Source organism: Candoia aspera, chromosome 1, assembly GCF_035149785.1.
Source record: "Candoia aspera isolate rCanAsp1 chromosome 1, rCanAsp1.hap2, whole genome shotgun sequence".
Classification (NCBI taxonomy): Eukaryota; Metazoa; Chordata; class Lepidosauria; order Squamata; family Boidae; genus Candoia; species Candoia aspera.
In genome coordinates, this window is record NC_086153.1 from 40,970,005 (window position 1) to 40,996,237 (window position 26,233).

At 38.0% G+C, this 26,233-nt stretch overlaps 1 protein-coding gene across 2 annotated transcripts in view; it reads right to left on the bottom strand.

The window, feature by feature from the left end:
- The window catches only part of PRKCE (protein kinase C epsilon), a 295,055-nt gene that overhangs the window by 55,702 nt on the left and 213,120 nt on the right, over positions 1-26,233 (bottom strand). For both annotated transcript variants that reach the window (XM_063302820.1, XM_063302813.1), the window contains 3 exons: positions 25,321-25,417; positions 23,801-24,012; positions 14,053-14,226 (listed from right to left, as the gene is read on the bottom strand). In XM_063302820.1, coding sequence (XP_063158890.1) covers positions 14,053-14,226; positions 23,801-24,012; positions 25,321-25,417 — 483 coding nt within the window. The remainder of the gene's footprint in view (positions 1-14,052; positions 14,227-23,800; positions 24,013-25,320; positions 25,418-26,233) is intronic.

The following is a 26,233-nucleotide window of genomic DNA, read 5'->3' on the forward strand; positions in this document are numbered from 1 at the left end:
CTCCTGGTGACTGCCTGGTCTAGTCCCTGAAGTTTTCTTTGTAAGATTTTCAGAAGTGGTTTGCCACTGCCTTCTTCCCAGGGCTGAGAGAGAATGCCCAAGGTCACCCAGCTGGCTTTATGCCTAAGGTGGGACTAGAACTCATGGTCTCCTGGTTTCTAGCCTGGTGCCTTAACCACTACACCAAACAGGTTCTCTGATGGCTAATACTGAAAGGGTTAGAATTAGGGTTAGGGCTAATATTGGAAAGTTATTTTAGTGCTAAGGGTCCAGGCTCATACATCCCACCTTTTGATGCTACTGTTGCTTCTGTTAGTTCTGAAACTAACAAATGTATTATGACCAGATTTGGGGAAGTTTAATGTTAAAATTACAATCTGTCAACAAGCAATGATCCTTTACCACTGCTAGATCCTGACATGGTTGAGCAAATCATATTTCAGCTAAACAGATTTCCCACAGTTTTTCTCATAAAAAAAAAATTGCTTCAAAACAAACATGAACAATTTGATTGCATCAGAAGACCAAGGCTTACTGAGGCTCACTGTCATAACATTAAAACACAATATAGTATTATATATAAAAAGACACATGGAATCAGTTATGTTGTATTCCCACAAGGAATAAAGACTTGCACCTTGTCTTTTTAATTTGTTTATGAGTTGGCACAGCCTTTCTTCTGACTGTTGTCAATTTGAATGACCCTTTACACTACACAAAATAATGCCAATCCCTAATAAAGAATAACTAGAGAGAAATTGGCTAGTTGTTGCCAAAAAAATTCAGTTTTGTACAATGATGTGATCCTTGACAATAAAGCAGGAAGAGACACCTTTTCTTTAAATCTATGTTTCAAAAAAATTAAAATAAAAGCATCATAAACTGGATTATTTTTCTGCAGACAGAAAATGCAACATTTACCAGGATGTAGGGATAACCACAGCAGATTAATATAAATGAGAATCTAATGCATTCTTTCTGATGACTGGAAATTAGAAACTACCATTGACATTCGTATAAGGAAATAAGTGAGCTTTCTTAGAAAAGTAGCACAGAGTGAGAAACAAGAACAAAATAGCTTCACATTTCTTGGGAAAAAAGGAGCGCTTTGGCCAACTACTGTAATATTTACTTTGAATGTCTGCTCATCTGCACTTTGCCAAACAAGTGGCAAGGGAAAATAGTGTGTGTTGGATGGCTGCATACCCACCACTGTGCCTTTTGTTCAGAAGTGCAATCTGATGTGAGGCATTAAAAGGAATCATTTAAAAGACCATGACAGCTCTTAAGAGGACAACATCACTTGTTATGAGGATGTAGATCCTGTAACTCTGTTGGCAGCTAAATAGGACCTTAGCTCCAACACAGAAGCTTGTTGATGAGGAAAACTTTTAAGTGCAGTTCAAATGTCCATGCATACATGACTGGGAATTATGTTGACTGAGGACTTCACAAAGCATAAGGCATCAACATTCTAAGATGTTTTAGAAAAGGCCAGCCTATTTACTCATCTAGGCCTGCAGCAGAGTGTCTGTCACAAACATGTAACACCAGCATGGCACTTATGAACGTCAGCTGACAAAATCTGCTCTTTACACTCTACCTTATAAAAATTGCTATGAATGCAGCTGGCTGCTTTAGATTTAAACTCTTTTTTTCTTCTTTTCTTTTCTTTCTGTTAGTCTCTTATAAAAGCCCATCACGTTCTCCATAGAAGATGGTTTGAAAAACCCTACAATAGAGGACCAACCATAGGAAAGGATTGCTGTCTCAGGTCTTACTTGCATACTTCCCAGAAGAATTTGGTTGGGCTGTTTGATACAGATGTTGGACAAGACAGTAGAAGTGTAAAATAATGTTGTTCATTTTGCAAACCAACTAATTCTGCCCTTTCTAGAATGCGGTTACCTTTTGGAAGGCAGAAATCTTCCCACCCAGTCTGACACAATGTATTCTCTTCCATCTGAGAAGCAACTTATTAATGGAAGTTGCCTTCTATTTCACATTAAACATACGCAACAACCCATGTATCATCAACTTCTCCAAGCAGTTACTTCCATAATACCTACCAAGAATGCTAAAAGATATAGAAGACCCACACTGCTAATAGGTACACCATGAGATTTCCTTGTGCCCGACCAGCAGCAGCATGTCGATACTTTTGCTTTAAGTGACTTCCAGGTAGTTCTTCAATGCTCAGCTACAACTCCTGTCACTTCTCTAACCAGACTAAAGTTATCCTGAACAAAGGGTGTCAGAATGGAGAATATACAGAGCAGACAGCCAATGGACTATACTCATCTTGCCCAAAGGTTCAGATAGCTATGGCCTACATATGTTTTTTAAATCAAAACTGGAAGTGCAAGCTGAATTTTAAAACTGAAGGATGTTTTATTTAAGATATTTCCAGTATTTTAAAAGAGTTTTGTGTACCTCACAATTTCATACACAAAAAATGTGCACGTTAGTTAATCAAGCTACTTACTTACAAAGTGATGAGATATGCAAAATGAGACATGCAGAATTTGCACGCAGTTGAAATAATTGAGAATGCAGGTAAGAAACAGGAAGTGTCTATGGTGAAGACTCATAAACAAACAAACAAATCCTTTAGTAGATGGCATTGTTGAGAATTTCACTCTACCTCATTGCAAGCATGACTTGCTAGCCAATGAAAAGGAACATATACCCCTAAGAAACATACAGGGATTTGGAGCTCCTTGTGGGTCTTTTTGAATCTACATCGTCATCCTAAACAAGAATTATGCAGGCAAAAGAAAACAAAGTGTAGATATTGGGTTACTCACAAGGTTGAGTTCACAAATCAGCCTTAGGGATATATGAACTACACCATGTTTTTTATATATATATATATAACAATGCAGCATTAATCTAAATGACAGGGGTGGCAATTAATCTTCCTGGGCACATCACCAAGAACAATTCTTTCTCAGTTTTTCCCACAGATTGATCATTTCAGGTATCTGCAAAAATAGAGGTTTTGGTGAATGAAAATTTTCCAAAGATCAGCTCAAGATCTACCACCTAGCTTAGACATTTCATGCTAATATTAGTTGTCTATAATTTGCAAAATTCAGGAATAGGAACTGAGTAAATATGATTAAAACTAAAAGGGAATAGTGTTATTTCCTCCTGTGTGAAGACCAGGAAACTTCACCTGCCTACAAGTACAAACTTAGCATAATTTACAATTAGATAACAAGACAGGACTAATTATTTTGTCAGGCAGACCAATTTCAAGCCTAACTCTGATGCCTTGAGATCAATTTCTGCCCTCAGAGGTTACTACAATTTAAAATAGGATCTCAGATGGGTATAAATAGTGGTTATGAGTAGACACTATAATTTCTTAAGGCCCCAGTTCAAATCTAAAGTCGCAGCATATTTTTTTGGCAGAGATGTACATGCCTGGTGACCTACTACATGGATGAGATTCTTAAATAGATGTAAATGCAAAGTACAGTTTTTAAAATATGTCCACTCCAGTGATCAATGGCTAAAGAGAAGGCCTTTTCAGTTGTGGTGTTCTATTCATCTATTGCAGGAAGTGCTGGAGAAAAAGCTAATACATTTTAAGTGAAAGAAGGACCCAAGAGATCCCTCATTCATCTCACAAAGTCTAGCAAATAAGTGCAGCCTTCATCTGTTTTCACCATGTTTTTTCCCCACTGGAAAGGTTGAACATTAGCCAGACTTAATTCTAGCTTGCAGTTATCTTGCTACACAGACACACACACACACACAGACACACACAAACACACATTTTTTTCAGTTGCAGGATTCTTTTTAATATGTGATATGACATCATTTGATCCCTAACTACACTGCTTCCCACTGGTTTCTGTGTGTCTCCGATTATACTTTCAAAGTTCACCCAGTCCGTCCATGATTGGTCTCATATCTCCTTGATGCTTCTTCTCTGCTGCAGCAGCTCTTTTTACATTCCGTATTCCCTCCACACTAGCTCTCAACAGACTGGCAACACAACTTTAGAATCAGCTGTCCAATTCCTGTTGAATAACAACATTTAGTTTTTTTATTCCATGAACTGAGAGGTATGTTCAAAGTACCTCAGCTAGTACATTCTCCCCTCAACACCAACTTTCCTTCAGATGGCTGATACTTGCACTAAATGCAGAATTAAAATTACAGTATCAGCTTAGGCTGAGGTTCATATAGAATTAATCTTTACTAAGATAAACCAATAACCAATAACCACCCAGAATCCCCTTTTTGGGAGAGATGGGCGGTGATAGAAATTTGAAATATAAATAAATAAATAAATAACCTTCCATATAACCCCTTTATTATTTTTAAAATTAAATCCTAATAGTTTTTCAATGTTTGGTAAAAAAAATCTTATGGAATTAAATTTTTGATAGAAAAAATATGATGTTTCCTTTTGCCCTTTTAATCAGGGCTAATGTTGTATATACAGTACATAATAATTTGTATTTTGTCAATTTAAACTCTTGTTTTGATTTTTTTCTGTAAGTCCCTTTGGAAAAAAAGTATTTTGAAAGACAGGATGGAAATGTCACAGACATTTAGATACACATACAGACATGCAAATATTTGGACTAAGGCAGAAGAGGATTCTCATAAAAAAGATACTATTCTAGTATTTCTCTAGCACACATCTGCCTACCTCTTGCAATAGCTCTCTTTTCCAGTCCCTACCTAAGGGATATCAGGGATCAGATCTGGGACTATTTTCATACAAAGCATATCCTCTGCAACTAAGTCAGGCTCTATACCAAGTTCTGCTATATTCTCAAAATAAATAGCAGGAACAATCACAACAGTTACCACCCAAAAATGCATTGCGACCAAACAAAAACCTTGAGTTCCCAAGTTAACAACAATCTCTCCAGGTTTTGATTATTGGTGGAAAGTGATAGCTTAAAGCATTCAAGTCATCTCTGTAATCCCTCAAACTCAAGCACAGTGTTAACTGTGGGGACAGCAGCTTTTTGAAATCTCTCAAATATCTTTCCCAGTTACTGTTACTGCAAAACATTGAATTTTAAAAGCCAGTAGGACCTGGCATATGCAAACCAGTAATTCACAAGTGAACTAGCCGTTCTTCTGAAAGAGAAAACAAGGTAATCAAGTTAAGTATACAGATTCATGGGTAGATCTTACAATATAGGGTAGTTAGGAATTTGCTTCCAGATAGCAGTTTCAAAAATACTCATGTATGTGAACTAAGTAGCCTAGCAGCAACTCCCAGTTCTGTGGTTATGAGATGCACTTCAGACTTGGAGCAGAGGAAGCTGTAGTAGACAGCAAGGAAGTTAAATCTGGCAGTGCCTATTTTATCCAGGGATCTGGGCTCACCAGAGAACTTGAATGGGTCCCAATTTCTCCAGCTTTATGAGCTCAGCATCTGAACTCTGTTGATCCAGTTCCTGATCCTGAACCAATACCTTCGCCTCCAAGTTAGTTTTTCCTAACATGAATACCTCTACGTGAGTGGACTAACTCCCAGAATCCAAGCCAGCATGGCGTTGATAGGAATTCTGGGATTTGGTCTGCAGAAACAGAGAGTTCCAAGTTGGAGAAGTCTGCTCTACGTCCTCAGGAACATCTTCACTGCTCATCTTCACTGCTGAGTATTTTTGATTTATAGAAATGCAGCCAATGAATGCACAGACAGAAGGCAAAGGGGAAATAATGTACCTGAAACTTGGCAAAATGAAAGTATTTGACAAACTGTCTAAAACTATACAAGTCTTAAATTCCACACCCAGAGGAAGAAGCTCCAGAGTTTAGGCATAATGAGAAGTATACCATTTCTGAAAATTCTGAAACAACGGAAAAAGGCTGTTTCTAGCAAAACAGAAATTGAAATATATATACTTCTTTTTTTAAATCACCGCTACAGATTTAAGCACGTGAATGTGGCTGCCACTGTCTTCCTTGTGCGTTAAGGCCTAATGGAGAACAGGAACCCATCTTCAGATTAAAAGTTGACAAGAGAAAACAAGCCCATGAATATGATATGGCTCAGTCCTCCCTTCTTTTGAGAAAAATGTAACTTGATGCTCCCTAGAGGAAGAAAGGCATTTTTCCTTGCATTTGAGAGTTGTACTGAATTTGAATTTGCATTTGCTATTCCTTTGTGTAGAACAATTATAATAAGCTGATACTGTATATAAATTTACATAAAAGCCTATTAAAGTTTTTAGAAATCATTTAGGGAAATAACAATGGGTAGCACTATAAGGATACTTTTCAATATACCATTTTATGTATAAATTAAAAATAAAATATTAGTATTTCCTAATTTTTTCCCAATCTTTTTTTAAAGACAACAAAAGAGGATTTTTTTCCCTTCATGTTTTCTTCCTGTACCTTTGCTTCTCTTGGTGCAATGTCTGAGGAATTGGTTCATTTACTAAGATATTTGTGCACAGATGTATGGTCCAAAAAACCTAACATTTCCCATAACATTTTGTATTTACCTGACTACACAGGGTATTCAGGCTGTATCCTTGAAGTGCTTCTGTGTAAGTGGTAATATGAAATCTTTCAAAAATACATTCTACGTCATTGAGAGGAAATGAAGTGTACTTCACAGCATTTGTATCAGCAGCCAGAAAACTAACATTTAATACACATATAGCTAAAAGAACCATGATTTCTAGAATTGTTGAAACTGGGATTGCTTTTACACAGGACTCTCCATTTAAATCAGAATGAGATATTTACAGAGAACCATCCAGACTGATCCCTCATTAGGATTCATATATTAAAGCATTATGTGACCAATCATTTGAAGGACTCATCTCAAGCACTGGTTAGTTATTCTGAATTTCAATTGTCCTCTAGGATTATACATATCATTATTTGGAAAATATTTTCTAATTTTTGATTAGTTGACAAAGACTCAGGATCTTGCCATGCTAGGTCTCAGGGCCTCCATGCACACTGCATTACAGTGCTATTCTTACAAATTCATTTCTAATAAGTTTTCAATAGCTAGGCACGTTTCATTTGATTTTAAAATTAACTTAATATCTCTGAATTTAAACCGCTGAGCTGTCGATCGGAAGGTCGGCGGTTCGAAACCGCGCGGCGGGGTGAGCTCCCGTTGTTAATCCCAGCTCCTGCTCACCTAGCAGTTCGAAAACATGCAAATGTGAGTAGATCAATAGGTACCGCTTCGGCGGGAAGGTAACGGCGTTCCGAGTCGTCATGCTGGCCACATGACCCGGAAGTGTCTATGACAACACCGGCTCCAAGGCTTAGAAACGGAGATGAGCACCGCCCCCTAGAGTCGGATTCGACTGGACTTTACGTCAAGGGAAACCTTTACCTTTACCTTTATCTGTAACAAATACATCTAACTAGAAACTGAAATTCATGTAATTATTTTGCCTCCTTGAGACTGGTATTCATTACCCTGTTGTTTGTTAAGAGGTGAAAGTCCAGGAAACACACTTGATTTTCTAAAGTACAGCTACACATAATTCTCCAGGAATTATGAATAATCATGTGAATCATACCAACAACTTCCTCAAAAACATACAAAAGGCTTGCAGCCTATCTCACTAGTAGTGCAGATGCCAGTTCTACTACTTATTCCATGCATATTTGAGTCAACCGTGGGTGGATTTCACATAGCAAGAAAGAACAGAAGCTGAATTTCTATATTAACATTATAAAAACGGTGGTGGTACTGGTATGCAGTATTCTATATGAACACAACTAAAGGTTCACCACTCTTCATTGCCATGTATCAGTCATTATTTAGTTATATCCTAAAATTATTTCCCTAAAACTTTTTAGGATTTTTTTTAATTTGTGGGCTTAGACAGAAATATCCCAACAGAAATTCATTATAGTATAGTGACATTTAGCAATTCTAAATGATCCTCACTATGGTGCAGAACATGAAATAGAGCCTTCACAAGGGTCTTACATGACACATGGCAAGAATAACATAATATAAATGCACCTTAAGTGGATTACATTCATATAACAAAATCTGCACAACAGGTTTAGCTGCCTAGCAACCCACACAATAGATGGTTGGATAAAACGGATTACAAGCCATTGATTAGCCCCAGACAAATATACGGCCAAGCAGCCAGTCCAGTTAATTTTCACTCTAAATCACAAATGACACATCTTGGCCCTCTGGCCATTATTACAAGAGAAATTTAGGCTGCTGTCTGTACAGATTGGTGACTGGAAAGTTGTCATAGCATAGTTTGTTGATGGGATCTGAATATAACAGCAACTCCAGAGATGTTTTTCCAAGGAGAAAATAATCCATTTGTCACGATGAGATGAACGCACTCATTTGAGATGAACAAAATTTGTAGTGCTATGAGGTGTCTATATAGTATCCATTATATCCTATATTTACCCACCACTTTTGAGAAACTGTCTTGGCCCTGGCATCCTGCCAGTGTCCACCTTCACCTATAGTAAATCTCCAGCTGGGCTGCAAATGACTACATGTACGGATGGACAGATCAGTACAAATCTTCTATCATCCACTTTAGGAGAACAGTGGTCAGTTTTTTAAATGAATTTCAAAAGAAAAAATACATAGAAAAGAATCAACACTTACTTTTTATCAGAACTTTTCTTAACATATACAGCTTTTGTATGCATGTACAACTTGCCATGTCTCACATACCTGGTGCTATAAATTGCCCAAGAATCCATTTACTAAACATATATTTCTCTGATTATATAAATTTTAAAAATTATATTTAGAAAATGGAATATGGATATATTACGTGTGTGTGTGTGTGTGTGTAATTTTGACACAATTTGCCCCCTGTAAGTTATTTTAATATAAATTTGCCAGGTGTTTTTTTTTAATCAATTACAACTTTCAGAAATGTTCTGTCTCTCATAAACAAATGGATATTTTTTTTCTATTTAAGAAAGACAGGATTCTGTTCAATGCTATCAGTGGATTCTGTGGCAGAAACTGGTGAAACTATGTCCCTTATTCCTCTTCCTTATACCCAAGATTAGAATTTTGAAAAGCTCTGGAAAACACATTGCCCTGACATTGAGAATTTTGACCTGACAAATTGGTTTATTGGACTGAGAATGAGAGTTGTGCTCATTAAGAAATTATTCACAAAATAAGCAAATGTTAAAATTCCTGTAGAAAGCTACAATAAATGTTAGGGGTGGAACAGTAATGGAACTTGTCATTCTTCCATAATGAATGGTGTACTGAAGTGCTGACGGTCACACAGTCTTTGGGAAAGGGCAGAGAAATGCTAGTGTAAATATGAGATCCCTAATATGGGTTCAAATGTGCATATGGGCAGTTCCCTTGGCATCTACTAAACACCCAGTCTATTTCTTTTTTTTATTTATTTTGAACAAAGTAAAAATAAGGGTGGTATGCTCCAAGGTGAAGTGGGAGCCCCCAGAACAATCTTTATCTTCAGGAATGCCCCTTAGTTTCACATAGGCCTCAAAGGAATGTTTAGAAAATAAAAATGGTTTTTCAGATAATGAAAATGTCCCTGTAGTTTGTTCTTAAATGTGCCCTCCTGGCTAGAAAAAAATCAGAGGTGAGGTATAGTTTGACAATGAATCTCCTTGTGCTCTAGAAAGGGAGGTAAAATAAATTTTGTCAGTTTATCTTCTGGCTTTATAACTGCTAACTGCTGAATGGGTAAGCACCATGTAGCAGCCATTTACTCTCAAAATGTCAAATGTGCCCACTGGCTCCAAACGGATACCTATGTGGGAAAAAAAATGAATATTTCTTCTAATAGTTTCTAGCTGCCATCTTTCTTTCCTCCCAAAATTCCAGAAGTTGAGTCCGCTTTGACACTGAGAAAGAAGTTACTGTACATTTAATGCCTCTTATTTATTTATTATTTATTAATCAAATTTATCACCGCCCATCTCCCCCTGAGGAGGGACTCTGGGAGGTTTACAATAAGAACACAGTTAAAACAATAGAATATAAAACTATACAATAAATATAGTACATAATAAAATATAAATATAATGAAGCCCAGATGGTTAAAAGTTCTCTATAAATCCGCAGGTAAAACAGGGCCATTCTAGGGAGCTAACCATCCCCAGGAGTGACTATTCTCCCTCCCGCCCCAGGTGTGGAGACAAAACCAGGTCTTTAATTGTTTGCAGAAGTCCAGGAGCAAAGGGGCCTGTCTCACCTCTGGGGTGAGAACATTCCAAAGGGCAGGACCTTTTGTTATTTTATCCACAGTACAATAAAAGGACTAATGGGTACATAAAAATGGGTACATAAAACTGATAGCTGGAAGCTGTTTGGCAGAAGACAACCAAAAATGTCTGAGGAATTATTCTTTTTTTTTTTTTAATTAAGGAGCAATCAGGGAAAACTTCAGTGCTTATCTCCTTGAGATGCTGGACTGCGGCTTTTGCCTAGGATGCCAGATACTGATGCTGGTATTGACTTCTATTTTTATTTTTTTATATAGTAAACTACAATTACAACAATAAAAACTAATACAAACTAAAGAAAAGAAAACAAGAAAAAACAGAAGGTGCAGAAAAGAAAAAAAGAGGAAAAATAGAAAAGAAATAAAAAAATAAGAATATAGTAAAGAAAAAGAAATATATAAAGAAGTGACTTTCCCGTTCATCATAAGTATAAACAATTTTAGTAACCTTTCACCATCTCTTAAAATACAACAAATGACCTCTTCTTCCCATACCCCATCTCTATCTATAAACAAATCCACAAAACCTTGTCATTTCAGTCCTAATGTCAGCAAAAATCCATTGAGGGTTACCAAAGATAATGTATCTATTTTAATCTTGATCAAATAAACCAACTCTGTATTCCTTTGTTTTACTTTTAACAATCTTGATCTTTAGTCCCTTCAAATAATGTCCTGGAACTTTATTTATTTATAAATTTATTCACCACCCATCGTCCCCTCATGGGGGACTCTGGGAGGTTTACAATAAAATGCAGTTAAAACTTAAAACCATTTCAGTGTAACAATACAATAAAATAAGAATATAGTAAAATCTAAGAGGCAAGAGATTTTAATCAGTCCGTGAGTGTAGGATGCCCCTCAAAATCACTTAGGGCACTAGCCAACCCCAGATATAACTATTCCCCCTCCCATTCCAAGCCTGCTGACAAAACCAGGCCTTTAGTCATTTTTGGAAGTCCAGGAGCGAAGGGGCCTGTTGGACCTCTGATTTCTTTTCATTTTTTCTTTGTCTCTTCTCACAAAATTCTTCAAAGCTTTAACAAGTCTCTTTTGTAAACCCAATATAGGAAAATTATCCAGATCACTCTCTTAAGTTTGTTATTTGTTTATCAGTTTTAATTATTAAGACATCAGCCAGTTTCTTTTGTATGTCCAGCATAATATCTTTTTCCATGTCATTCTTGTAGCCTCTCATTTTTATTTCCACTTTCAAATCAGTTTCAATCTTGACAGGTAAAACTTGTTCCTCTTCCATAACATCTTTTAAACACAGTCTATCTATAGAGGCAGATACTCTTAATATTAACTTCTATGTCCATTGTTCAAAAATATCCTTCAATATATCCAATGTTAAAATATTTTGCTTTGTTCTGTATTTGAAGGTCAAAGTTTAAGTGTTCTTCTCTTTTAATTGTAATCTTTAGTTCCTTCTACTTCCTCTCAGTGTCTAATTTTTAAAGTCTTATCATTCTTTTTTTAAGAATTAAAAACAAAAGCATTTTCTCACAGGAAGGATTCTTTATAATTAATTCCAAAATCTTATTTCAAATTTATCCGGTCCCTTAGTCACACTTGTTCTTTTTTGCAGCTTCTGGGACCTCCCTCTAATCACATGGCTGAAATTGGCACCACTGTTCTCTATAATTTTGAAACAGAAAAAAACTACGGTGTGGGGCCTGCTATGAGGTTAATATTGTTAAACAGATGCACCACGAAACTCTACTGAAAATTCAAGGGAAAAAAGATGATTCCATCCTTGAGTAAAAAAGTGACATGACTCTGCCTTAGTACTGTTAACCTGACACCATCGCACTCAAGGACAGCCATGGCCCCTGGATGCCAAACCTAGTTTACCCCAGGTTTTGTATATAGTACAATAGTTAGGACTCTGATTTGGAAAGCTTCCAATTCAAAAATGACCCAGAAAAGGGATTTCACACCAAAAATTTTAGCAGGGAATCTAAATTGAAGAGCAGAGCAAAAATCCACAAATTACAGCTATTAGTGTTTTTCCAGACCTGGGACTTGAGAATCAGGAAAAAAAAAGTCTATTTAACTGTTTATATCAGCCTTTCTCAACCTTTTAACCCTGAAGGAACTCTTGAAATGTTTTTCAGGCATTGGGGAACCCCTCACATTCAGGCTCAAATATAGGCCAGAAGTTACAAAATTATTATACAGTATTCGTTTCATGGGTAGGCCTGTATATATGCATCAACAGTGATCTTAAACTAAAAATAATGAAACTTACCTCTTTAATGTAAAGTTGCCCAAACTTGAAATAATTTTTTAAATAAATTGTGATCTTCCAGGGAACCCCTAGTGACCTCTCATGGAACCCTAGGGTTCCATGGAACCCTGGTTGAGAAACCCTGGTTTACATTATTAGAATATTATTTTGATCTGAAAGCTTTTAGAACAGATTCTAATGCATTTTTAAAAATAAAATGTGTAGATTCGCATTTGCATTGCCATGTCCTCATTGAGCCTTTCAATTCTCTTTCCCCAAATTTGCACAGCCCTAAGCTGGTAGTGGGCAATTCATGGTCCCCCTCCAACCTGCACAAGCACCCTCAAAATACAGCAATGAATGCTATGGCAACAAGGCTATTTTCAGCTATATAATTTTTAGCAATTTTCATCAAAACACATTTCCAGCCATACAATCCTGAAACATGCTATAAAATTCTGGGGGGAAAAAGAGCTAAATAATTTCGACCCTACCCACTCGGTGGAGGTCATCCTGCTATGGCCCCCTGGGAATCAAAATATGTATTTTAAAAAGTATGACCTAGGCCAAGTTTTACAGTATCCAATTTTTTCAGATACAACAGTTTGCAGATTTTTAATATTAGCCTGTCTCTGTTTGATCCCAAGGTCCACGGCACCTGGAATCCTTAGAAGCAGAACACTCAAATCTACATCCAAGAGAAACCAGGATGGAATGCTTGCATTTCTATTGCACCAGGGCTTCAAAGTGACACTCCGCCAGCCCATCATAGAAGTCACAAGCTTCGTTTATTTTGAATGTTCAATTTCCTTAGAATGCCATACTTACCAATATTTCTATGAAGTTATATAACAATCTCAAAGGGAGAAACAGAAAAGAGGTGTCAAAGGATTTTCTTTTTTGTATCTTTAGTGCCACCTTCTGGCATTTGAGGAGCAATACAATATGTTTATTTTTATATTAAAATCTGTTAGAAGTAATTCATTTTTAAAGGAGTTTACAGTAGAGAATTAGGTGGTAGACTGTGGAATCACTAAAATATTTTTATAAATATGGTTTAGACAAATGAGTTTTCAATAGCTAATTATTTATTTTATACCTAAGTGCAGAAAAGCCCAACAAAGAAAGTAAGTTCTACTTAAAATTTCACAGAACGGACATATGTGCGCAACCTTCTGCAAAACACAACTTTGGGAGAACCTTAAGAATCAACCCCTCCCTGGGAATGGATGTATTCCACCAACCCACATCGCCATCATATATGAGACAGAGACTCTCAAGCCTGATGCAAGATACACGAAAGCTATAATTCTGTTCCATTTCTGTTCTCTGTTTATGTAATTTTAACAATGAGAATGCAACTTTGCACTTAATTATATATTCCAAAGGTTTCTTTTAAAATGTTTACATTTCAAAACTTGTCTTTGCAGACATCTAACCCCCCTCCCCCCCACATATTTTGACAACTGTAAATGTCAAGGGAGAATTAAGTTATTATCTGCATGACCATCCGGGAGCGGGCATTACTCAGCTCATAATAGCCTTCAAACACCTTGACCAGTAGTTGCTGTAAGTCTGGGATAGATCTAATTAGCTTACCTTGGTCTGGAAACAGCAGTAGAGCTGTGTTAAATAAGGATGCTTTCGTGCTAACGCCAGAATCCGTTTTTCTGTCATTGTACAGTCAACATCATCATCTTGAAGTATGACATCTTTCTTTAAGACTTTCACAGCATATACTTCATCTTTACCTTTGAGTTCTGCCAGCATGACCTAGGATCAAGGACGTTTCATTTATAAAATGCAATGCACACATATTTTAAGTTATACCAGCTCAATAGACAACTGGGGAAAAAGTGAATACGCAATCACAAGCAGTCTTGAAGCAAAATATTTTACAAGGGTCCTATGTACAGTATCTATCTGTCTGCCTACCTACAGACAAAACTTTGGACACTTACAAGGCTCAAAATATCACTTAAAATTTTAAGATATAGTAAGCCCGGTATGAAAAGGTAAGCAATGTCAGCTCCAAAATCAGCCTTTCTAGAAAGATACACAGCCAAATTCAGTACTCTTCAAGCAACCCCATTTATTGTCTATCTATAATCTAACATGAAGACAGGTAGAAATTCTTGTGTATGCTGTACTATGAAGAAATTCTTTGTACATGTTCAAACAACTACTGGATAGCTGCTACAGGTGAGAGTATATTTGTAATCAATAACAATCTGCACATACACACATTCAGGGTGGAGGGTTTCTATTGCTATTAACCCATTATTCTTTAAATAAGTAAATGGAGGACTCCTACAATGCTAATTTTGAGCAACTGTAAAGCAAGATGGCTATATATATATGTATACACATACATACACACAGACACATATACATATATGACTCTTTAGCAGTCACTTTTTATAAGCCAGCAGGAAAAAGATACCTGGGCGTATACATATGCATTTATAATTCAGGATCTCTGGCACTAATTAGAAAGCTAAGGATAGTCACAATGATTCTAGCCTGAATCTGACTGATAAATTTCTGGTTTCAGTTCCATCAGAGGTCTCTCCAAGTAAATCAAGGCACATCAGGGCTATAGGACCTTGCAGCTAAACCAGATACTGAGCCTGCACAATCTGGTCTTACAATCAGTAGCAGGAAACTGTGGGCACTTTACCAACATGGTTCAGCATACTGCATATCTATCTTCCCTTTACCATCCCAAGTCTTTCTGCTTCTGGCTCTATGATCCTTGCCCACTTGTTAATGAACTGACTCTGAGGTAGGCCAGGGTATGACGTGAATTTCATCCTCAGTAAATTTGAGTCAAATAGTTTGCATAATCCTTGTATCCAGACACACTCAGTCTGAGAATGCGATTATAACTGGAATAATCAAATTGGATGTTGGCTGGATGAACTGAGTAGATCTCTGTAGAGTTCTGTACATTATGTGATGACTTCACAAATAGACCATTAGTTGATCACATCAATACAAAGCAGTTGCAAATAAATGTATTTGGCACGCAGTAAATAGAGTCATTTATTTATAAATTAATTATATATAGTTAAAACTGTATCATTATTTAGCCACAAATGAGGTCACCAAACACATTGATAGGTATATAAATTAGCCTTTACATTTATGCTTTGCAATACAGATGAGGATGTCATTTGAATTAACTCCATGTTCCCTACGGCCCTGATTTTTGCTGCAGATGAGAGCCAGGATCAAGGCTCAGCAAGACTGGAAATTTAGCAAGAGCCTACAGACCAGGGGTAGTCTACAGTGAAATGACTCTTCTTTACCACAGCAACTCAGGCATGATTGTTGGTGGCATGAAGGAACACTGTATTATGAAACTTATTGCTGGTACCCAACAGTTAGTATGAATGATAGCAAAGAGGAAGTGGAGCAGCAGCAGTTGGTAATATGTGTCTCTCTGTGTGTGTGTAATGGTTGGTAATATATATATATAATGTCTTACCCTAAAGAACATGGATGCAGCATTGCACAGATACACTAGTGGTTGCAGTAGTAGAACAAGCAGCTTTCTCCAATCCACTGTTTTCTAGTGGGACTGTAAATACCAGACCTCCTAGTCAGCAGCTGCAAGGAAGCCTCAGAATTGTATCCAGAAACATATAGAAGAATGCCTGGGGAATGTTCGAAGGTATTTGCACACACAAGTGAGGGAACCATGGCAAAGTTGGATCTCTTTTTTTGATAACATAGGGCTGCTTGAGTAAAATATATGTTGTTGTTGTTTATTTGTTTAGTCGCTTCGGACTCTTCGTGACTTCATGGACCAGCCCACGCCAGAGCTTCCTGTTGGTCGTCAACACCCTCAGCTCCCCCAGGGACGAGTCCGTCACCTCTAGAATATCATCCATCCACCTTGCCCTTGGTCGGCCCCTCTTCCTTTTGCCTTCCACTCTCCCTAGCATCAGCATCTTCTCCAGGGTGTCCTGTCTTCTCATTATGTGGCCAAAGTATTTCAGTTTTGCCTTTAATATCATTCCCTCAAGTGAGCAGTCTGGCTTTATTTCCTGGAGGATGGACTGCTTTGATCTTCTTGCAGTCCAAGGCACTCTCAGAATTTTCCCCCAACACCACAGTTCAAAAGCATCAATCTTCCTTCTCTCAGCCTTCCTTATGGTCCAGCTCTTGCAGCCATATGTTACTACGGGGAACACCATTGCTTTAACTATGCGGACCTTTGTTGTCAGTGTGATGTCTCTGCTCTTAACTATTTTATCGAGATTTGTCATTGCTCTTCTCCCAAGGATTAAGCGTCTTCTGATTTCCTGACTGCAGTCAGCATCTGCAGTAATCTTTGCACCTAGGAATACAAAGTCTTTCACTGCTTCTACATTTTCTCCCTCTATTTGCCAGTTATCAATCAAGCTGGTTGCCATAACCTTGGTTTTTTTGAGGTTTAGCTGCAAGCCAGCTTTTGCACTTTCTTCTTTCACCTTCATCATAAGGCTCCTCAGTTCCTCTTCGCTTTCAGCCATCAAAGTGGTATCATCTGCATATCTCAGATTGTTAATGTTTCTTCCAGCAATTTTAACTCCAGTCTTGGTTCCTCAAGCCGAGCATGTCACATGATGTGTTCTGCGTACAAGTTGAATAGGTAGGGTGAGATTATACAGCCCTGCCGCACTCCTTTCCCAATCTTAAACCAGTCCGTTGTTCCGTGGTCTGTTCTTACTGTTGCTACTTGGTCATTATACAGATTCTTCAGGAGGCAGACAAGATGACGTGGTATCCCCATACCACTAAGAACTTGCCAGAGTTTGTTATGGTCCACACAGTCAAAGGCTTTAGAATAGTCAATAAAACAGAAATAGATGTTTTTCTGAAACTCCCTGGCTTTTTCCATTATCCAGCGGATATTGGCAATTTGGTCCCGAGTTCCTCTGCCTTTTCTAAACCAGCTTGTACATCTGGCAATTCTCATTCCATGAATTGCTGAAGTCTACCTTGCAGGATCTTGAGCATTACCTTACTGGCATGTGAAATGAGTGCCACTGTTCAATAGTTTGAACATTCTTTAGTGTTTCCCTTTTTTGGTATGGGGATATAAGTTGATTTTTTTCCAGTCTGATGGCCATTCTTGTGTTTTCCAAATTTGCTGGCATATGGCATGCATCACCTTGACAGCATCATCTTGCAAGATTTTAAACAGTTCATACCATCGTCTCCTGCTGCCTTGTTATTAGTGATGCTTCTTAAGGCCCATTCATCCTCACTCTTCAGGATGTCTGGCTCTAGCTCACTGACCACACCGTCAAAGCTATCCCCGATATTGTTATCCTTCCTATACAGGTCTTCTGTATATTCCTGCCACCTTTTCTTGATCTCTTCTTCGTCTGTTAGGTCCTTGCCATCTTTGTTTTTGATCATACCCATTTTGGCCTGGAATTTACCTCCGATGTTTCTAATTTTCTGGAAGAGGTCTCTTGTCCTTCCTATTCTATTGTCTTCTTCCACTTCCGCGCATTGCTTGTTTGAAAATAATTCCTTATCTCTTCTGGCTAACCTCTGGAATTTTGCATTTAATTGGGCATATCTCCCCCTATCACTGTTGCCTTTTGCTTTCCTTCTTTCTTGGGCTACTTCTAGTGTCTCAGCAGACAGCCATTTTGCCTTCTTGGTTTTCTCTTTCTTTGGGATGTATTTTGTTGCCGCCTCCTGAACAATGTTGCGAACTTCTGTCCAGAGTTCTTCCGGGACCCTATCTACTAAGTCCAGTCCCTTAAATCGATTCTTCATCTCCACTGCATATTCCTTAGGAATAGTAGTGAGCTCATATCTAGCTGATCTGTGGGTCTTCCCTAATCTCTTTAGTCTGATCCTAAATTGTGCAATAAGAAGTTGGTGATCTGAACTACAGTCAGCTCCAGGTCTTGTTTTTACCGACTGTATAGATGTCCGCCACCTTTGGCTGCAAAGGATGTAGTCAATCTGATTTCAGTGTTGTCCATCTGGTGAAGTCCATGTATAAAGCTGTCTCTTAGGTTGTTGGAAGAGAGTGTTTGTTATGCAGAGTGAGTTGTCTTGGCAAAATTCTATCAGCCTATGTCCTGCTTCGTTTTGTTCTCCCAGGCCATGCTTACCTGTAATTCCAGGTGTCATTTGACTGCCCACCTTAGCATTCCAGTAAAATATTTAGGTCCCAATAAAGATTTTTGGCACACGTCTCTTGAGGTTTAGAATTGTAGGTATCCCTGGGTATGCTATTTCTTTAAATTTCAAAAGACTTCCTTGCACAGAACTGAAGAAATAAAACTTGAACCTACAACACTTCTATAATTATAGAAAGTGAGATCTGTCATTACTTTTTCACTATTCTGTAACTCCTTTATATGGTGTAGCAGTAGGAGGCAGAACAAATACAGTCTAATATTTAGATGCCATGTTAAGTTTGCATGGCTGGCAAGTTGAAAAAATAAGCAAAAAAATATTTAATTTACAAGATCAGAAAAAGCAAAACAAGAATTGCCTATACAGAGAGTAAATTTCAATCACTCCACAGAGCACTTTCTTCAGTTAGGCTCTTGACAAATACAATTTAGCATTTCAGTCAGTAGATATACATTCAACTGACAAAATAATTTAATACTGACATTTTTTTTAAAAAATCAAACTTTGAAATGAGGAACATTTCTGCCACAGAACTTGTATAAATACCCAGTTATCCATTCTTGCTACAGTTCTTTTCAGTACATAGATGGCACTTATTCTTTTAGAAAAACAAGTAAAACAATAAAACTTGACAGATTATCATTTGTGCAAAGACATCCAGGGACTATAGACCTTGGTCATCTCCAACTGTACCTCCAATATCAGCTTTTGTTGTATTACCTCCAGATATATTGGCTTATGATTCTTAGCAAGGTCAGAAATTCTGAGAGTTGTAGACCTACATACCTAGAAGGCATCAGTTGACAAAGAGTTACCTACATTATCCATTGATTCAAACTGGCCCACAAGACAGCAGCATTTGAAGGAGCACTGAAGTCAGGACGTTCTGACATGAATCCATTGTACCTAACAGCTTAGATCTGACACCACTCAGTGGATCAACAGGCTTGTCTGTGCAACTAGGTTTCTAAAATCAATGCAGAAAGTATATTTGTACAGTGTAGGTGATATGGGAAAATTTAACAAGTGTCATAAAGGACTGGAGGAACAAAATTCAAATCCCAATTTACTTGTAAGATTCATACAATGGCCAGGACTCATCTCCTGGTAAGGAAGACCAGATGACTTTACACATGACCCCTCAAGGTACTTCCAGATCCCAAAATCATGGAAACAGATATTATCAATGCACGCTGAGATACAGAGTGCTATGAATTTCCTATAATCTTTCAGGCATGCATTTAGGCTTTCTTGTCATCCTGTTGGATCCTTCCTTCTACTCATTTTTCTTTTCTCCTTTTTTAAAATCTGCTCCAATCCCTAGAGATTCTGGGCAATATACCTTAAGGGCAAAAAACAAAAACAAACAAGAAAAAAATAGGAATAAAATAAAAACGTAAATCAAGACCAATGACCTATAGCAATGAATCAGCTGCCAAAGGCTTACTGGAATAAAATGGATTTAACTGATTTTCAGAATGTCAGCAAAGTAAGGGCCTCAAGTATCTCTGGGAGAAGAATGTTCCAAAGGATGAGGGCCACTACAAAGAATACTTATTGTCTTGTCCTTATCCCATGTATTTCACTGGGGAGTGGAGTGGGGGGGAACTTTCAATAGCCCTTGTCTAAGTGGACAGACTGGCAAGCCAATCTGATCCTGTCAAGGTGATGCCTGATATATCCTACTGCTGAGCCACATATGGCTTTGAAGGAAATAACAAGCACTTTGATCTGGCCCCAGAAACCTAATTCCAACTAATGCATTGATTTTAATATTATTCTATATAGACAGGATTGTCTTGCTGAATATTCTACTATTTGCAGCTTCTGGGTCATGTCCAAAGACAGTCCCAATACAGTGCACTGCAGTAGTCCAATCAGCTTGTGATCAGGGAATAAATTGTTACTGCCAAGGTATCCTGGTCCATCTATGGTTGCAACTGACACACCAGCCAAAGCTGGGTGAAGGCCCCCCCAGCCATGGCTTCCACTGACTGCTTGAGCAGAACTGTGAATCCTGGAAGACTCCTAGGTCATAAACCACCTTCTACTGGGAGAGTACAACACTGTCCAGAGTAACTGGCAGGATCAATATTATGGGGGTACCCAGATAATATTGATCCTGCCAGTTTACTAGTACCATAGATCTCTCCCCAACGAATAAGACCTTCACTGCTTGGATTTTATATTCATTTTATCTTTATTTATTGGTTTATTATATTGTAATTTATATGTTTTAATTCTGATTTTATTGTAAACCGCCCAGAATCCCCTTTTGGGGGAGATGGGCAGTGATAGAAATTTGAAAAACAAACAAACAAACAAATTCCATCTTGGTAAGATTTAATCTGAACATTGTTTCATCTCATCCACATCCTCACTGTTTTCAGATGCTTGCCCCATAATAGACCCAAGAAATGGTGGATGGACTGCATTAAGAAGGACATGGAATGCGTGAACATCACCCCTGAAGATGCCTTGGATCGAGTCAAATGGAGACGGATATGCTGACAAGTGGAAAAATGCAAAGAAGAAGAAGAAGTTCAACACTTCCACATGAGCTCTGGCTCAGTCTAGGGTGCCAGTATATTACTGAATATAATCAGCATACTTGTAGGATCTCAACCTGAACTTAGAGTTGACATCTCCCAGATGTTTCATGTAGAAACTGAACAACATGGAGAGGTTGAGCACTGTGTAACCTCACACTGCTGCTCCCAGTAATGCCCTGCTCCCAGAACACAGACTAGAATCACTCACTCAGGCAGGAGTTTAGCCATTGTAAAATGAAGCCTCTGACTTTCAACTTTTGTTGGTAGTATAGAAGAATACTGTGGTTGATGGTACTGAAAGTTGCTGAGAAGTCTTGATAGAATTAAGAGAGGTATAGTACCTCATCAAAGGTAAGCTTCTAGAGTGGTCAATGCCATTTCTGCGCTATGGCCTTGAATCCTGACTGAAAAAGATCCCAATAATCTGTTTCCTCTAGGATTCTCTGTAGCTGTTCCTACCACCTTCTCTTTTTCATTAAGAATTTTGATTATAATGGTAAAATCTAACACAAGCTAAACTTAAAGAAAAGATAATAGAGTAAATCCAATAGGAAAAAATATCCAGGACACTTTCTTGGTTTGTCATTTGTATTTCCCTTTTAAATTTTAAAACCTCAGCCAGTTTCTTTTGCAGATCCAGTGAAACATCCTTTTCTAAGTCATTCTCTTGGCCTGTCCGTTGTTAAATCCACTTTTGATACCATCTCTATCTTGTCAGATAAAATTTGTTCTACATCTGTCATTTCTTCAATAACATATTTTGGTCATAATCTATTCAAAGAAGCAGACATCATTACTGATATTGTTGATATTGTGGCTATTTTCTGATTCCATTCCTCAAAAGTCTCCTTCAGTATTTTCATTGTAAGAATGCTTTGCAAGATTTTGCAGGTTTGTAAATCTTTACTCTACCTAAAAACTTTAGTCCTCTCTAGTGTCCACTTTTTGAAATCATGCAATTGCTTATCTTTGTCTTCTAAAAATCAGAATCTATTTCCCACAAGAAGCTGTTTGCTCTTTATAATTAATTCCAAAATCTTATTGTAAAAGTTTCAATATTCCAATTTCATCTGGACCCTTAGTCCATTTATAACTTTCTAAGATCAAAATCTTATTTAGCTTTTTGCTGTTTATTTCAGATTCTTTAAATTTTTAAGCTTATGATTAAGATTGTATTGTGTTAAGGATTGAAGGCAGACTCATCTGGCGTTTTCAGACTTGTCAGTGCAAAGTTCTCTAATAACTTAGGAGTAGTTAATGAGCAATTTCTGAAAGTGATTAGAGGTTTGCGAACTTAGTGTCCTTTAAAAGTCTCTGCTGCAGTTGCAAGCAAGATGGCTAATCCCGTCGTCTCCTGACCCTCAAACCCATGGAAAATAGCTGCCCTGCAGTCTCCTTGTGAGGAGCAGCCGTCCGGAGCACATGTGGATGATCTCTCATCCTCTCCTTATCCGGAGAGGTTCCAAGGAACCAGTCTACTCGCCGGTTCTTTGATCTTTGCCGCAGTTGTCAGCTCTGCTTTCTCAGAGCCATCTTCAGTTCGCCATATCTCCCGTGGAAGTTGTTCCTACCACTTTCTCAACAACCTTTCTTTAAAAAGGGACATTGAAGAAAGCAAAAGTTATAAAAAAATGATCTGGTCCAGCAATGATTTCTTTAGGAATGGGTGCACTATGGCCAACCTCAAAGCAGCTGGCATAACTTCCTTCCTCAAGGAAGCACTGATAATCTTCAGATCTAGCTGCTCATGCCTTGCCTAGCTACTCAAAGGAAATCAGGAGTCATGTGGATCCCAGATTACATCAGAAGAGGCTGTCTCACTCACCTGATGAGGTGCTTTGTTCCCCAACCCCAATCTTTCCCCCCAAAGATCTGTGTAATTCTGGGAGAATCTGCAGGTGCAGAGGAGAATAGATGCTTCATTGTTCTTACTGTCACTCTGTGGGTTTGGATAAATATTCTTCCTGGCATTCAGACAAGTCCACTTCTGGTTTTCTGATGCTATTTCTCTAGAATTCCTTTTTGTTGGTGGGAGGAAGTTCAAAGAGAAATGACTATTCACATCTTGCACAGATACACAACCTATGGCTCCAAGGCTGTATATGGACAGGTAAGACTTAGGTGCACCCCTTATACACACACACACCTATTCTCCGCCAGCAACTACCCAACTACCACTTTCTGCCTTATCCTTCTGCCTCTTCTAATGCATATATGTATGGGAGAAGACATACATACACTGTCTCTTTAAAGGACCTGGGTTTGGGTATTTTTATTCACATACTTAATTTATTTTAAACATGGGATCAACTGAGATATGATGGGAAGGGATTACTGTAAATGTGTATGTATGTGCTAAAATGCAATAGTTAAATCATTAAATTAATTAAAAAGAATAATAGTAATATTTATTTAATTTAGTTCAGTCTCCTGCTTCCTGCTTTTTATAGGGCCCTTTTATGTAGCTCTCTCCTGAGATGCTATTTCAAGGCTGGTTTTTGGCAAAACAGAAATTGCACATCTTGGCCAGAATGCCTTGTGACAAAGAGTGTATTTGCATATGGGCAGTAATATTCTCAGTTTAGGAGTCATGATAATGTCTGTGACCAAAAAGAACCAAGCAGCAATTGTGGGCTACTCACCTTTCCAAAGCTGCCTTTCCCTAATACTTTAATGAAGTTAAACTCCTCCAGGCCCATTCGCTTTGTCTGAGCTTTGACCTCTCCGTTCTCTCCATTCTCCCCAGGTGGGTTAAGTTGGCTGTCAGCTGAGGTTGCTGCTGTTCCCCTGTGTTCTTCTCCTCGATTGTCAAATGATAATGCTTTCCTGATGTTATTTTCAAGCTCCTTGATTTCTGTGCAAAGACAAAAAACAGTACTGACAGGTAAGATATTTTACAAAAACCGCTGCAGGATTTTACATTAATTTTAGAGAAAGATGAACTATACCAGATGCTTTTTTGAGTCACAAAGAATGAGAGGTTATGGCCCATCCAAATTTTACACATACCTTCCTGACTGAATTTAAACTGGTCTAGGGGTAGAAAACAGAAGAATCTTGTGGGAAAATGTATGCCTCAAGTAGACAGCAGCCTTTTGGCTCTACTCCAGGACTTTTCCTTTGGGAGATTCAGAGCCCATAAAGAATATTCCCTGGCACCGCTCATCCCAGTCTTAACATGCGACATAGAACTGGGTTCTTTTGTCATTTTAAGGCAGCAGTGATAAGCTGAACCTCCAGGGCTACATACAGTTCCAAAACGTTTCTGACCATAATTGTTGAAAACTGGTGGTGCAATTTTCTACCATTCTGAACTTTAAATACAAATAAAAAGCTCTAAACTCCGCAGGAAAAAAAAAGAGAACAAAAATCTGTGTGACAACTATTTGTATCTTGATCCCATTCATTGTGGCCCTGAGGTTCCTTACAAAAGACATTACCAAAAATGGCTTTTTCCTGTTCTAGATTATGGTCTAATTATTGGTTGTTGTTGTTTTTTTTAACAGTCACAGTGTTGGACTCAGACAAGGTCTTTAAGGCTTTTGGGAATTCATCAGTGTGAGAGCCATATGAATCTTAGAGGAACTTCATTCCAGGCACTGCTACAAGGAAAGCATGCTTCCTGGGTCCCAAAATATGACACTGTTTAATCGAGGGGACCTGGAATATGCCCACTCTGCCAGATCATGCTGGATAGGCAGAACTCACAGGAGACAGGCAGTCCTGTAAATTGGCTGGACCCTACACCATGTAGGGCTTTAAAGGTGATAACCAGCACCTTGAATCACATCCAGAAGCACAATGGCAATCAGCGTACCTCATGAAGCAGAGATGTCATACTGAGGCAAACCCATACTGCTTGCACCACTGCGTTCCGGACCAGTTGAAGCTTCCAGGGTGTCAAGGGCAGCCCCATGTAGATTGCACTGCAACAGTCATATTGCAAGCTGACAAGGACATGAGTGACTCTCTGGAAGGCCAACTGATCCAGGAAAAATGCAACTGGTGCACCAGATGAAACTGCAAATTATGACACTGTTTAAAGGTTGAATATTCTTCTGTTAAATCTGAACGGGTGGAGTGGATTTTTAAATGACATTGTTTAGTCAAAATATTAAGGTAATACAATATATTTATTAGGAGAAAATAAATGTTGATGAACCTTGATCACATGGGGAAGTTGGTGCTGACTTTGATCTGTCATCTTCTCCTGGTGAGGATCCAGGAACTGGCGGTTGAGATTCTGCACCTGGAACAAGCTAGGAATAATCCAACAAAAGAGATACCTAATTACAGTCATACACTCTTCTGACATGACATTTATGAGACACTAAAGATATAATTCCACATAACAATGCTTTTCTACAAAAGGAGGAAGGCAACTGAAAATATATTTTATCTTTAACAAAATTTGGAATCTGTAGTTCATATTTAAAAGGTGTTCAATTTTAGAACCCCTTTAAAAATGTTAACTTCTGAAATAAGGTCCTAATAAAATCCTGTAGGACTTGATAGTCCATTGTAATTTACAGAGTACCTTTTTTAACAAAACCTTAATGATACATGGAACTGTGCAAGAATAAAATATGAGTGGACTTTAGATAGTTTATGTGCATCAAGGCATAAGGATTCTTGATTTAAACAATTCTGTAGGAACATGAGCCAAAAGGAAGAGATAAAACTTTATTGCTAATGCTAAGATTTCAACATATAGAGCTGGATTGTAAATCATCTCCGAGCCCAAAGTAACTAACTTTGGGCTACTTAGAGGAAGAATGTAATACAAGTATGATCAGTCAATACAGTGATGCAAGATACAGCTAACTATTAAGAAATCTGTGCTGGTTTCAGTGTGTGCAAAATTGCTCTCTCTCTGTATGGATCTATCTAAGGTATTAAGGTCCACTTGGAGAAGTTCAGTGTTCCATTTAAAAAAGATGTGAGAAGTATGGAGACCAATAAACAGTGTTTTTCTGTGACAGCCCTCCCCCCTTCCCCCGGGGCTTTGGTTAGCACCAATTCTGATGTCATTTTGCAAGGTTAAAGAGAACTCTTCCACAGGGCTTTTCAATTGT